At 38.3% G+C, this 16,126-nt stretch overlaps 1 protein-coding gene across 3 annotated transcripts in view; it reads left to right on the plus strand.

Moving 5' to 3' along the window:
- LOC106879045 (uncharacterized) overlaps nt 1–16,126 on the plus strand; it is a 43,571-nt gene that overhangs the window by 8,156 nt on the left and 19,289 nt on the right. For all 3 annotated transcript variants that reach the window (XM_089355349.1, XM_089355350.1, XM_089355351.1), the window contains exon 2: nt 13,066–13,275. In XM_089355349.1, the coding sequence (XP_089211475.1) occupies nt 13,066–13,275 (210 nt within the window). The remainder of the gene's footprint in view (nt 1–13,065; nt 13,276–16,126) is intronic.

Consider the following 16,126-nt stretch of genomic DNA (forward strand, 5'->3'; position numbering starts at 1 on the left):
GCTTGTATCAGAAAGGCCATACAAAGAAAAAGGACCATAACGAAAGGAAAGAATGAAAGTAGATGTATATAGAAACTGATGAAGTAAACACAATTTACAATAAAAATTTGCTGTTTTATCCTGATTAAAATACCAGCGTCTTTGGAGCAAAGCCTTGAAATGCTGTTGTTTGCTTTAGCATCTGTGACTATCACCCACTCCCATTTAGTCTGTTTTCTTACTCTTCTTTCCTTCTAGCTTGACCGACAGGACAAATTGTGTTTTATTATATGTAAAATGATTTGTAATGAAATTTCTCTTTTAGATTCTCGTCTGTTTCTTATGTAAGAATACGCGTAATTCATGCTCGTTGCTAAGCTGGTGGGGCACTGGACAGCACTTCCCCCTCACTATTCAATGGGGTACTCTCAGATTTAGAAAATTCTTTCTGCAATACAAATTAGTGACCACCCAGGATATTCTGAAGCGACCCTGGCGACGGGCCTGGCGCAGTGGGAGTTATGCTGTTGTTTAACTCCAGGTAGTCTCTTATTGAGCAGATATACGATCATAAGCATTCTAACAATGACAATTTTGTCATTTATTTTTCAGACTGGAAGTATCTAATACTACCTTATCCAATAGTCTTAGACATAACACTCATTTAAGACAGAAGGGAATGATTTACGGGAAATTTGGCTACAATTTCTAACCATGGTGAAGTTCTCTAGTTGGCTCGGTGTAAATAGTTAGTTGGTTATTGTGGTATGTAAGTGATATAGTGTCGAGCGGTGGTTACTGTGTACAGCAGAGATTTTCTGCCGCAGGCCATAGAACGTTTTCAAGGGTCACAGAGCAAAAAATTAAACATTTGTGGTCCACATGAATTTCTAAATGGGTTTCACAAACTTAAGCCTTCAGACTTAGAAGCGTTTTGTAACAGTAGTGTAGCAAAAGTTCTCAGTATCCCAGGTGCAAAGATACTTTTGGCGTCCCCTTTGTAATTAACTGGCATGATGAGCCAGAGGAAATTTTGTACTCCATATTTGTCCCGAGGTTCTACATTCCCCCACTTCGACGACCTCTCTTGCAAAACTCTGTCTTAAAGTAAGCATTTTAATTTTTTTTTTTTTGTGGAAATTTCAATACTGTAACTATACAACATTACAGTAGCATGCTACTGTGTACTATATAGGTGCAGAACGAACAGTCAAGAAGTTCATTTCGAACCACGAAGTCCCGGGTTCGATTCCACTGCATAGCATCTTGGGTAATTGTCATTTTCTATAACTACAGTGGTAGAAACTGTAATTCCAAAGATGCAGATTTGTCACATATAGTGATCTTGACGTGTACCCTTAATTACATTAAGGGTACATATGTATGGAGTGCACAACCACTTACACATTAATTCAGGGGCAAGTAATTCAGTTGATCGAAGAACTGAATCCTCGTCGCATAATGATGGAGATATAATGTTATCCATCCAATCATCCTCCCTGCCCAGTATTCCCTGCAGGGCTGTGAGAGTAGAGTTCCCAGGCACCTCCTCTATAGTAGCTATCTGACCCAGTAATGATATGTTAGAATGGGGCTTGTATGGACATGTCCTCATGACCCCAGAAGTTCACAAAATTATTCTGGAATTATGAGTGTAAGGCATAAAATCCAGCATCAATACGTGGACATAAGGGTCATTACTTTCTGTCTAGACGAGACAGAGAAGCAGAAAATAGAGGAACAGCGCAGCAAACCAAGGATATTATTGGTCTTGTAGCACCACCAGTCACAATGCCAGAATCCACGGAGGAGGTCACCTTGTCCTGAATCCCAAGAGTACCCAACCACAAAACCAGAGTGTAAAAGTTTGGGGTCAAAAAGTGGAAGTTCATGCTAATAGTACAACTCCATTGTTTTGCAATAATGGGTATGAAATAGAGACTAGATATGGTTTGCATGCAGCAATCTCACCCGTTGTCTATCATACTATATCATTTAAATATAGCCTTTATTTTAAAATGTGATTTGAGAGCGTTTGGGTTTCTGTTTTAGCAGCTTCATCAACAATTGGATTACTGTGTTTATCCAACCTTAACATATCTGATGGTAAAATGGTTTGGTGTTAAGAAGAGTGTTTGAAAAATCTACAATGTTTTTTTCTATTATTTATATAAATGCAGACCTTGTGCCTATAGTGGAAAGGATTATTTATATAAATGCACAGATTTCAGAGAAATTTAAAGCATGGAAAAAAGTGGGGTGTAAAATTGTATAACACTACAAAAGTATTGTATTTTGAATTGCTTTCTTAAATTAGGAACAAGCTTATTTTTCTTTCCCCATTATTCAACATATTCCATTTGATGGCACTCTGTCGCTCATGACGTCGAGGGTTCCAGTTGATCCGATCAACGGAACAGCCTGCTCATGAAATTAACGTGCAAGTGGATGAGCACTCCACAGACACGTGTACCCTTAACGTAGTTCTCGGGGATATTCTGCGTGACAAGGCTGACCCTTTGCATTACAGGCACGACAGAAACAGGAAGTAAGAGTGAGAGAAAGTTGTGGTGAAAGAGTACAGCAGGGTTCGCCACCATCCCCTGCCATTCCATTTGGTATACTGCAGGAAATATTCATATTTTAATTTCATTGGATGTGTAAGGGACGACCGTGCGAACTCATAAAAGGAGAAATGGTGACGAATGGAAGAACAGAGGACTCCTTTTATTTAAACGCGTCACACGGTCGAACTCACAACATATATATATCAGAGATGATATACATGATATGTTATGCGACGATAACATATGTGACCACTAATGAAAGACCACAACCGTATAAGATGAATAACAGAGATATTTATTGTAGCGTTAAAGATGTATGTCTGTGTGAGAGTGTGAATGCGACATATAATAACATAATCAAAGACAGGCCGTCATACAAAGAAAAGTGTGTATGTGAGTGATACATGTGTGTGAGTGTTTACAGCAGATAGAAAGAGAGTCAATAACACGTGAACAATTATACCAGTTCGTTAGTACACTATAGGAAAAGTTCTGTATGTGAAAGTGAGGAGAGGCTGAGTGTGGCAGTGCTGATCACTAGTTGTGATGTCGTGGCATCGATGCCGGGCCGTGATTCTTGTTATACAGATGTTCGTCGCTGGCTGAGAACTCTTGTCTATTTATTTACCGTGGTGAAGCTGAGTCACCTAACAGAATCGAAGAGAGAGATGTGCCGCGGAGGTTTGGTTTGGTGTACATAGTAAGTCGTGTTGACGCTGGTGGTGTAGAGGCTGTTTGGTAGTAGTAATCGTAGAATCGTGTTGGTCATGACGATGATGCTGGATAGTAGTCGTAGACTCTTGTTGCTGATGTGGCGACGACGGTGGTCATCGTTGGCTGGACGAAGCTGCTGAAGTGGTCGCTGGCTGCTGCTGCTGCTGTCGTGTGGTACACGGAACAGTTCTCAAAGAGAAACTGGACCGAGACAAATTTGGCCGCCGAGTTAAAGCTATTTATAACAAACTATTGGCTCACCAGATGGTAGAAATATACTCTATCACGTGACCTTATTAGGGGCCGTGATTGGTCAGTTTGCGTTCTGGCGGGAAAGGTTCGAAGAAGTTGCCGATTCGAATAATAATCAGTCACGTGATGACAAGGAATGGCTTCTCTACTACGCTCGCATTTATTTATATTTAAATGAGAAGATTGTATGTAATGGCGATAGTAGTTTTGTATCTAGTGACGATAGGTAGTTTCACTACACTAGCCTCGCACCAGTCGGTTTGTCGAAGACAAACAGACGAAATAAGGAAAAAAAATTATAGTGAAAAAGACTTATAGAACGGTTGGTCTATTACTGGCATTTAGTCACCATTTTTGGAAAAGTTATGTGAACTTTTCAAGTTGGGCTGTACAGATCAAAAGGGCTGTATGAACGAATCAACGTCAGGGGTCACCAATTGTAAGGGAAACTGTGTGAACAGGCTCGCGTTGGCTGTACCTGTACAGATCAGAAGGGCTGTATGAACGAATCAACGTCGGTGGTCACCAATTGTAAGGGACGACCGACGTCGGGGTCACCAATTGTAAGGGACGACCGTGCGAACTCATAAAAGGAGAAATGGTGACGAATGGAAAAACAGAGGACTCCTTTTATTTAAACGTGTCACACGGTCGAACATACAAATATATATCGATGATGATATAGATGATATGTTATGCGATGATAACATATGTGACCACTAATGAAAGACCACAACCGTATAAGATGAATAACAGAGATATTTATTGTAGCGTTAAAGATGTATGTCTGTGTGAGAGTGTGAATGCGACATATAATAACATAATCAAAGACAGGCCGTCATACAAAGAAAAGTGTGTATGTGAGTGATACATGTGTGTGAGTGTTTACAGCAGATAGAAAGAGAGTCAATAACACGTGAACAATTATACCAGTTCGTTAGTACACTATAGGAAAAGTTCTTATGTGAAAGTGAGGAGAGGCTGAGTGTGGCAGTGCTGATCACTAGTTGTGATGTCGTGGCATCGATGCCGGGCCGTGATTCTTGTTATACAGATGTTCGTCGCTGGCTGAGAACTCTTGTCTATTTATTTACCGTGGTGAAGCTGAGTCACCTAACAGAATCGAAGAGAGAGATGGGCCGCGGAGGTTTGGTTTGGTGTACATAGTAAGTCGTGTTGACGCTGGTGGTGTAGAGGCTGTTTGGTAGTAGTAATCGTAGAATCGTGTTGGTCATGACGATGATGCTGGACAGTAGTCGTAGACTCTTGTTGCTGATGTGGCGACGACGGTGGTCATCGTTGGCTGGACGAAGTTGCTGAAGTGGTCGCTGGCTGCTGCTGCTGTCGTGTGGTACACGGAACAGTTCTCAAAGAGAAACTGGACCGAGACAAATTTGGCCGCCGAGTTAAAGCTATTTATAACAAACTATTGGCTCACCAGATGGTAGAAATATACTCTATCACGTGACCTTATTAGGGGCCGTGATTGGTCAGTTTGCGTTCTGGCGGGAAAGGTTCGAAGAAGTTGCCGATTCGAATAATAATCAGTCACGTGATGACAAGGAATGGCTTCTCTACTACGCTCGCATTTATTTATATTTAAATGAGAAGATTGTATGTAATGGCGATAGTAGTTTTGTATCTAGTGACGATAGGTAGTTTCACTACACTAGCCTCGCACCAGTCGGTTTGTCGAAGACAAACAGACGAAATAAGGAAAAAAAATTATAGTGAAAAAGACTTATAGAACGGTTGGTCTATTACTGGCATTTAGTCACCATTTTTGGAAAAGTTATGTGAACTTTTCAAGTTGGGCTGTACAGATCAAAAGGGCTGTATGAACGAATCAACGTCAGGGGTCACCAATTGTAAGGGAAACTGTGTGAACAGGCTCGCGTTGGCTGTACCTGTACAGATCAGAAGGGCTGTATGAACGAATCAACGTCGGTGGTCACCAATTGTAAGGGACGACCGACGTCGGGGTCACCAATTGTAAGGGACGACCGTGCGAACTCATAAAAGGAGAAATGGTGACGAATGGAAAAACAGAGGACTCCTTTTATTTAAACGTGTCACACGGTCGAACATACAAATATATATCGATGATGATATAGATGATATGTTATGCGATGATAACATATGTGACCACTAATGAAAGACCACAACCGTATAAGATGAATAACAGAGATATTTATTGTAGCGTTAAAGATGTATGTCTGTGTGAGAGTGTGAATGCGACATATAATAACATAATCAAAGACAGGCCGTCATACAAAGAAAAGTGTGTATGTGAGTGATACATGTGTGTGAGTGTTTACAGCAGATAGAAAGAGAGTCAATAACACGTGAACAATTATACCAGTTCGTTAGTACACTATAGGAAAAGTTCTTATGTGAAAGTGAGGAGAGGCTGAGTGTGGCAGTGCTGATCACTAGTTGTGATGTCGTGGCATCGATGCCGGGCCGTGATTCTTGTTATACAGATGTTCGTCGCTGGCTGAGAACTCTTGTCTATTTATTTACCGTGGTGAAGCTGAGTCACCTAACAGAATCGAAGAGAGAGATGGGCCGCGGAGGTTTGGTTTGGTGTACATAGTAAGTCGTGTTGACGCTGGTGGTGTAGAGGCTGTTTGGTAGTAGTAATCGTAGAATCGTGTTGGTCATGACGATGATGCTGGATAGTAGTCGTAGACTCTTGTTGCTGATGTGGCGACGACGGTGGTCATCGTTGGCTGGACGAAGTTGCTGAAGTGGTCGCTGGCTGCTGCTGCTGTCGTGTGGTACACGGAACAGTTCTCAAAGAGAAACTGGACCGAGACAAATTTGGCCGCCGAGTTAAAGCTATTTATAACAAACTATTGGCTCACCAGATGGTAGAAATATACTCTATCACGTGACCTTATTAGGGGCCGTGATTGGTCAGTTTGCGTTCTGGCGGGAAAGGTTCGAAGAAGTTGCCGATTCGAATAATAATCAGTCACGTGATGACAAGGAATGGCTTCTCTACTACGCTCGCATTTATTTATATTTAAATGAGAAGATTGTATGTAATGGCGATAGTAGTTTTGTATCTAGTGACGATAGGTAGTTTCACTACAGATGTATATTCACTGAGATCAGTTTTTGGCTCCTTACTTTTGTTGCATATGTTAACAAAATAAATGCCTACTTGAAGTGCATAACTGAATTAAAATAGGCAGACTATATTTCAGCTATACCTTGAAATAAAAGAACGGATCCTATACGAAAATAGCCTTTGCCTGCAATCTGACCTGGACATAATGCAGCAATGAATTGTTGACTGCTGATTAAAACTGATAGTAGAAAAATGTACATTTTGCATGGAATGCCCTGCAATTTGCCAACACCCTTCACATATAGACCTTAAGAAGTTTACTGATGAATGGAGCCTAGACATCATTGTCAACAATGATCTGCTTTGAACGAACCACTTTCCTACAGTTGTCTAAAAGGTTGAAGGTGTCTTAACATCACTCTGTAAGATCCTTGTCAGCCACTCACCGACTATTTGTTGAAACCTCTCTCTCTCTCTCTCTCTCTCTCTCTCTCTCTATATATATATATATATATATATATATATATATATATGTATATATATATATGTATACATATATATATATATATACACACACGCACACACAAATACAGGTACACACTGCAAGAAAAACACACTCACACAACATACACGCACACACACATATTCAAAAACTGCCTGCTCACTTTCTACTGACCATCGTCCACAACCACTCCCAAATTATTCTTGCTACTAATTCCTTCCACAACGTTAAGCGACACACACACACACACACACACACTAACAGCCAAACCACACACACACACATACGCACATACACGTTCTGTTATTACACACACACACACGAATCCGCGCGCACGCACACATACTTACCTCCCTCTCTTGCACTCTCCTGTCTTAGAAAGAACTTTTTCTCCACCCTTTCCCTTCCGATCATTCCACAATGTAACCTCATGGATATCGTTGGCGATTTTTTCTTCCTCCGTCTTCCCTTCTTTGGACTTTCCTATGTTTCCGACGAAGAGCTCCGCTCGAAACGTCAAATTCTCTTTCTTTCCTTTCCTGACCGTCCAGTAACACAATCTGTATCACGTCTTCGCGTTGTTGTTTTTTGTTGTTTTTTTGTCGTTTTTCTTTTTTGAACTTATATATATATATATATATATATATATATATATATAGTAGTACTTCCTCACTTGCAGTTTGGATCTGAGAGTTATGGTTTAAAACTCAGCTGGAGCCTTGTTACACATACTTACAAAATCAAAAAAACAGCACAGCATGACTTTTAGAAACTCATTTTCTTCATGCTCAGAATTGTCGAAACATGGATGAAACTATCCACATTCACTGTCAGGACACTGCATCCTTCAAAAACTCCATGCTTTCCCAAATTTGCCAACATTACACCAGATGTTCCTACGCACCCTTTCCTTTTTATAAATCTACTGTTCGCTTTTCTGTTTTATGTTTCGCCATGTGTACTGTGCATGAACTGTTGGCTACCATCGCTGTCATTCTCAACTTATTGTTGCTTTCTGTCACCTCCCTTTTGTCCTTTTTCAACTAGTTGTATTGCACTGAGCCCTGTATAATATGACATCGAATAACAGATTACTGTCACGCTCCTCCTTTTTAACATTGCATTTAGAAAACAAATACAGGATACTGCAGAAGAAACTCCCATATTTTACATGGCCATTAGTGTGGCACTAGTACAGGTATTCAGATAGTGTGTTTCCATTGTTTTACTGTTCTTCTTAGTTACCATCATGATTTGGACTGGTGCATACCGTGTATTTGTAGCTGAAACATTTTTCAACTTGTAAATTGCGAACGGTTTTTTTGCCGCACAATGTATATATAGAAAGCCATTCTTATTTTAAAATTGCCATCTATGTATCATATGAAATGTATATACATCCTTGAAGGGCATGATACTGCGGTTTTGCCTGAGAGTAAATCTCTTCATAGACACGCTGTGTTAAAAATGAAATATATGAGAGCGAGGCAAATATTGTTGTTGCAGTAATTCATAAGAATAGCAGGCACGTTTTGCCCTATTTGGAATTTGCCAGTGCCGTGCACTCATTTGTCACTTGCTTAGACTAAATTTGTGCTTCAATATATAGGAAACGTTGAATAATACATTCACTGGTATTGTAGAAAGGTGGCTGGGCTGTAAAAAACTTGGTGAACATAATTGAAAGAACATTGAATTAGAACAACATTTACAAGCCCTGAGTAAGGAGAAACACGCCTGTCATTCTCATGAATCACTGCTGCCATGATGTTCGCTTTGCTCTGATATATATTATGTTTTTAACATAACATGTATGAAGACATTTTCTCTCAGAGAAAAACCACAGCATCATACCTTTCAATGGTGTATATATATTTGGTATGATTGACAGATGGCGAAATCAAATTTAAAGTTGTTTCAACTGCGTTCATTGAATTGCTTACCTCAATCTGCATTGTGTTGGGTGATTTCTGATTTAGGATGAAGGCCAGCAATTTAGATGGAGGGCATTAGCCGATTACATCAACACTTATACTAGACTGCTATCTTATTTTATCGATGCCAGAAGGATGGAGGACAAAGTTAACCTCGACGGTATTAGAATTCAAAGTGCATAAAATGACAAAACAAATGCTCTGACGATTCTGCCAGCTCATCTCCTTTAAATTGTGTATAATAAAATAAGATTTTCCAAGCTGTTGAAACATTATTAGTTGAGACAGTTGTACGAGGAAGAACACTGAAGTCTGTTGGGATTTTTGATAAACAAAATTTTATTCTTTACGTACAAAAAAAGAAAACTAAAATAAAAAAGAGTTGTCTTTACTATGAATGACAAAACTTCAAGAGAGTTTTTGTTCTTGATGTAGTTGTAGCAGCAGATAAAGTGTTGTTAGTTGCTTGCTAGCCACTGACTTCTAATGCCTTTGTGTTGTCATCTGGCTGTTCGCTGTTTCTGTTGGCCAACTTCTACAGTGTCTGTCAATACTCTCTTTGCTGCATCCCAAAGCACTCTAATAGTCACGATGTACTCAATTTATAATGGCTGATAGGCTCCGAAGGAAATGCACCAAAAGAAAAATATAATTATAGCTGGAGCCTATTCAACATGAAGTAGTGATTGATCAGATTCTGTTGATCACATGGATAATATTCTAGCAAACCATGACATCGGGCGATTGCTGAATATTCCTGCTACAGATTTATTAAAGCCTTAAATCTTCAGTGAGTTGGTTGAACATCCCTTTCTGACTTCCTTTAGAAAGAAGGGATACATGTGATTGTAGATAGGTGAAATGAACAATAGAGATGCTTTGCCCAATGCAAAAAACTGCAGAAGCTACTGAAAGATGTTACAAGTTCTTCCCTGGCTTCTGACTCAAGACATCATAATGTTGGAAACCCACTCGTATCATCAGCAAGTATTTCAGGTTTTAGATACAGGTACATACATGGCTTTGCAACACCTTAGACTTCTGCTATAACACTGGGCCAACCAATGTCATGTGAAGGAATAAGCTGATAAACAAAAATTTTATAGAAGCCCATTGTATGTGTATATATATATATATATATATATATATATATATATATATATATGTGTGTACATATATATGTATATACATAGGGTGACCATAAAGTCACACACCATCCTGCAATATGTGAAATTGCTAACATTCTCTTTTTTTATCCTTTTTAACAACTACCGATGTTACTCACAAACCAATCCTCAACGGATGGAGGCAGATAATCAACACGGTGGGGGCAAGGTAATGGTGTGGTGTGGAATTTGACACAATCAAGTAATTGGACTATTTTATTTTGAGAGCTCTGTGGCAGGTGATTTGTATCTTGACATGCTTGGCAACAAGATGATGCCTCACGTACATTCACTTGAAAGGGAAATCCTGCCTGGTTTCAGCAGGATGGGGCTCTACCCCTTTATGCGTTACGGGTTCATGATTTTCTGAATGGCCATTTTCCAGGGAGATGGCTCAGGTATCGTGGGACAATTGAATGGAGACCACAGTCACTTGACGTAACTCCCATGGACTTTTTCATCTGAGATTACATTAAATCCCTAGAGTATTCTGAAAAGATTCATGATCAAGGACTCTTCTTCAAAGAATTGTTGAAGCGTGTGAACAAGTCAACGGCAATGAAGAGCTATTTGAGAGGGTTCATCACAATTTCAAATTCCATATGAACACCTGTTTAGAGCTACGTGGCCAACACTTTGAACATTTGTAATGGATTACCTACTTCACTGCTAATAAAGCATACTTGATATCTCCATGGTGCGTGACTTTGTGGCCAACCTGTATATACATATATATATAATCAGGATCCCATAACTGATGCAGCCAGTTGTTGGGGTGCCACTCTTTGACAATTACATAGTGAGCCATCACCATTGGTCTCTGTTCTCTGTTTTGCATATCAGGTTCATTGTGCTGTGACCTGTCCAGTCCTTGATGTTGTCAAACCAGGATTTTCTCTGTTTGCCTTTCTTTCATCCTCCTTCGACTGTGTCCTGAAGAATGGTTTTGTACAGGGAGTTGTGGCAGGATAAATGACCATACCAGGTAAGCTTTCATCTTTTTACCTGGATGAGTGGTTCCTAACTGCCAGCATATTTGTTGACTTGCTGCCTGACAAAGCTTTTTGGTATACATATGCATACAGAAATTCTTTTGTATACATATATACAAAAGAATCTCAAAGCAGATGAAGCAATAAATAAAAATAATAGCATGTAAATATTGGGTTTAAAAAGCCTTTGGATAGATAAAAGCTGAAGGCTGCCTCATTGTGTATGTATGTATGTATGTATGTGTGGTGTCTTTGTGTTTGACACCGCTTAACAACTGGTGTTGGTTTGTTTACATACCTGTACATTAATGGTTCAGCAAAAGAGTCCAATAGAATAAGTACCAGGCTTTAAAATAAGTAGTAGTTGGTATGTTTGACAAAACCATCAAAAGTGGTGCTCCAGCATGGCCGCAGTGCATTGACTGAAACAAATGAAAGATAGAATATGATATACATTGATAAATAAATAAATGCAAAAAAAAGGCATCAGAAGGGGCGATGCATCCCCTGTGCACAGTAAAATTTTTCGGCAAATTAGTGTGGTTTACAATGCATTGCTTAGCCATGATTCTTAATTGAACAGAATTTTTTATTTTTTAAATATCACCATTATAGGTATTTATACTCTGACGAAATGAAGAAATTAACTCGCAAATAAAGGAAACCTTCAAACCATCACTGCACACACACACGCACGCACGCACGCACGCACGCACGCACGCACACACACACACACACACACACGCACACGCACACACAGTTGCATATCTATGTATGTATTTATGTATGTTTGAAGATAATCAAAACAAATTGTCATCATTTCAAGCCACTCACCCAATAAGTATTTCTGCCAAAGTTGGTGGAAATCTGTTCAGCCATTTTCCAGTAATTTTGCAAACACACAGACAAAGAGGCAAAGACGAGTGATTACAATACTCTGTTTTCACTTACGTGCACAGGGAATTGAATAAATAAAAAGCTGAATGGTCAAATGTAGAACACCTTTGCTCAATCAGTGATTATTATTATTATTATTATTATGGCTGTGTTCCAACCTGGGATGCAGCAACAAAGTCCATCCGCCACACTTTTAGCTCCATCATCACTACCTTGAGGTCCAGGCCAGTGTCTGCAATCAAGTTGTTGATGTATGTGTGACGATGTTTTCCTCTTCTTGCATCTTCTTGGGTTCTACAAGACTAATTTGGATGCTTCCAATTCAGGGTGGTGCATGCAGTGACCAGATAGTCACAGCAGTCTATGCCTGATCTTCTTGCTAACTTTCGGCAAGTCTTCTTTAAGGAATTTGTTTGTCATATGTTGCTGCCATTTCAAATTTAGTTCCATATGTAGCATCCATTTAGCCCATTTGATAATTTCTTTGACAGTGTCCATGTTTCACTGCCATATAACAGCACTGATTCAACAGTTGCAATGAATTGCTTGAACAATTTGGAGTTCCAGACCTTGTTTAGTTTGTGACAGGTAGTCCATGCTTGTGCCTTCCAGATCTGGACGTCTGCTCTCAAAGTGCTCACCCTACCATCTGAGTACTTGAAGTCTTCAGCAACATTCAATTTGGAACTACTCAAAGCAAAATAGTTCAGCATCACTTGATTGGTTGAAAGACAGGTATTCAGATTTCTTGACATTTGTGTACAGTCTAATTTTAGCAGCTGATGTTGATACGATCTTTGAGTTAAACAATGACAACAATCTTAGGTTATCGACCAAAAATAAATAGATAAATAAATAAACAAATAAATAAATAAATTCAGTTCTTAAAATCTAATGAGGTCCATGTTGAAATAATTATTAAATTTAACAATTTTTTTCCTTTTTACTTTTTAATTGTTTTTTTTTTTTTGTTTTGTTTTTTCCAGTTTACGATAATGTCGAGTTTAAAGAAGTTATTCACGTGCAACTGCCATTCAGCTGAGAAAAAGGAAGGGTTTGTTCGTAAGAATGGCTTACACTCACCCTTCTCGAAAGACCAGATGATAACTTTAATATTAATATTATACATCACCATTGTTCTCTTTTCGACAATGATTCCTGCTGCGAATAAAAACATTCAACTAATCGTCACTCCTGTATCCTTTGCTCATATATTTCTTTTTTAAGAAAACATTCAAAAACAATAATAAAAATTACACAGATATGATCCAGCTATTGTATAGAGATTATTTATTTGCTTGTCTGCAAATTCATGTGGTTTACTCACAGCATTTTATTTATTTATTTAGTTAGTTGTTTACTGTATAAACCTCAGAAAGATTTTCGTTAACAAAGGAATGAATCCATGAAAGTCATTGCCAGATAGCACTGAGTTGGTTCTGACCAAATGGATTGGTGATCAAAGACATTGCAACCATGACCATCCAGCCTTTTTGGATAGGCACAGGCCTGTGTAGTAGGAAGCTTACTTCTCAACTTCATAGGTTCAGGTTCAGTCCCATTACATGGCACCTTAGACAAGTGTCTTCTATTATAGTCCCAGACTAACCAAAGACTTATGAGTGGATTTGGTAGATAGAAACTGGAAGAATCTTGTTGTATACATACATACATACATACATACATACATACATACATGTATATATGTATGTGTTTGTGTTTGGCCCCCATCACTGCTTGACAACAGGAAAAACCAGTGTTGGTTTGTTTGCATCTCATAACTTAGTAATTCAGCAAAAGAGACTGATAGAATATTTACCAAGCATAAAAATAAGTACTGGGGCCAATTTGTTCACCTAAACGCTTCACGGCAGTGACCCAGTATGGCTGCTGTCCAATAAATGAAAAAAGTAAAAAAATAAAAGAAAGGATCCAGGATTACATGGTCTAGTATGTCCTTTTTTAAGACAGTAAGGTGTGATAACAGAATTTGTTTGGTATTTCTAAAGGGTCAAGCAACCAAGTAGAGGCTCTTAATGTCAAAAATCTGTTATAACACCTGTGTTAACTGTAAATCATAGAAAAACTGAATATATTCTCAAAATAACTGTATTGCTTTATTTTGAAATTAGACACTCAAAGATAGTCACCTTTTATATTCCAGCAGCTTAATAAATAATAGGTAATGTGAAACCTAATTAACATTTAATGGGAGGAAATTTCATTTTTTTTTTCTTTTCTCTTGCACAGTAGTTTTAAATTAGAAAAAGAAAAAAACGAGAAAAATTTCATAAAACCTACATGATGGTCAATATGTATATGTATGTATGTAAGTATGTATATATGCATATACTCTTTTACTTGTTTCAGTCATTTGACTGCGGCCATGCTGGAGCACCGCATTTAGTCGAGAAAATCGACTCCAGGACTTATTCTTTGTAAGCCTAGTACTTATTCTATCGGTCTCTTTTTGCCAAACCGCTAAGTTACGGGAACATAAACACACCAGCATCGGTTGTCAAGCGTTGGTGGGGGGACAAACACACACACACACACATACATATATACGACAGGCTTCTTTCAGTTTCCGTCTACCAAATCCACTCACAAGGCTTTGGTCGGCCCGAGGCTATAGTAGTAGACACTTGCCCAAGGTGCCACACAGTGGGACTGAACCCGGATATGTATATATACATACAAGGTGTCCCTCTAAAAAATGCATACACATTTTAACAGTTAATAACTCAATTTTCATTTCTTTTTAGATTTAATCCATTAATAATAATGAAGGGAACCAGACTAAGTTTTGAACGAAGGAAACTTACCTTAAAGTGCTACTGGATGTTTACAAATGTAGTTGAGGTGTGAAGACAGATTAGGAGAGAGTTTCAAACAGATCCATCTATGAAACTTTTCATCACTCAAATTAGAAATAAATTTGAATCAGTCGGAACTATTCAGAATGTCCAGAAGAAACATTCTGAAATACTGCAATCATCAAGAGCCCCACAAAACAAGAAAGGACACAAGAAACATATTGCCTGAGTTCATGAAATTCTGTGCTGCAGTTGTGTCATTAGATGGGAATTACAAAATCAGACAACTATTGTATTTTGAAATGCTGTCAATGGAAAAGTTACATTTGAAGAATAATCTATGCTCTCAATGAAGACGATCTAGAACAAAGAGCAGAGTTTAGCAAGGGATACTTGGCAAGATGTACACTTTCCAACAAAGATTGTTTGGAAGGATGAGGCTTCATGTAAATGAAATGGTCCAATTAACCACCACAAGTGCACCTACTGGGGTCCTGACAATTCGCATATTATGGAGTAACATCATGTTAATTTACCAGGAGTTACAATATAATGCAGGTTATCGTCAAAAGGATTCACTGGACCATTTTTAAATGCCAGAACTGTGACTGGTCCAATTTACTTGAAATTGTGACAATCTATCATGCCATGCAAGATAGGGTACAACCACACTACCTTGATGAGATATTGCCAAACAGGTGGATTGGATGAAGTGGTTCAGTAGAATACCGTCCTTGTTCACTAGATCTCACACCACTGAACTTTTTTTTTTTATCAGATTACTTAAAAGAAAGTTTATGGTATAAAACCAGCAGTAGTTGATGAATTGAGGACAGCTATTGAACAAGAATGTGCACAAGGAATGAATGAAATATTTCTTGATAGTTGCGGTTCCAATGCTTCATGTTGTCAGCAGTGATTGGATAATTATGATCATCAGTTTGAAAACGAGTTCATAAGAAAATTATATTCTGTCAGAAGATTCTATTAAATTTTGAAAATAAAATTTATTTTAATAAGCACTGACTTTATAAACATTTTGTGGGGAACAACCCATATATATATGTATATATATATATATATGTATATATATATATATATGCATATATATATATATATGTATATATATATATATATATATATATATATATATATACATACACACACACACAAAAATGATTGCAGTGTGGAATGTGTTTATAAGCCATTTAAGAAACACACAAAAACTGTT

This window comes from Octopus bimaculoides, chromosome 7, assembly GCF_046866305.1.
Source record: "Octopus bimaculoides isolate indiv1 chromosome 7, ASM4686630v1, whole genome shotgun sequence".
Taxonomy (NCBI): Eukaryota; Metazoa; Mollusca; class Cephalopoda; order Octopoda; family Octopodidae; genus Octopus; species Octopus bimaculoides.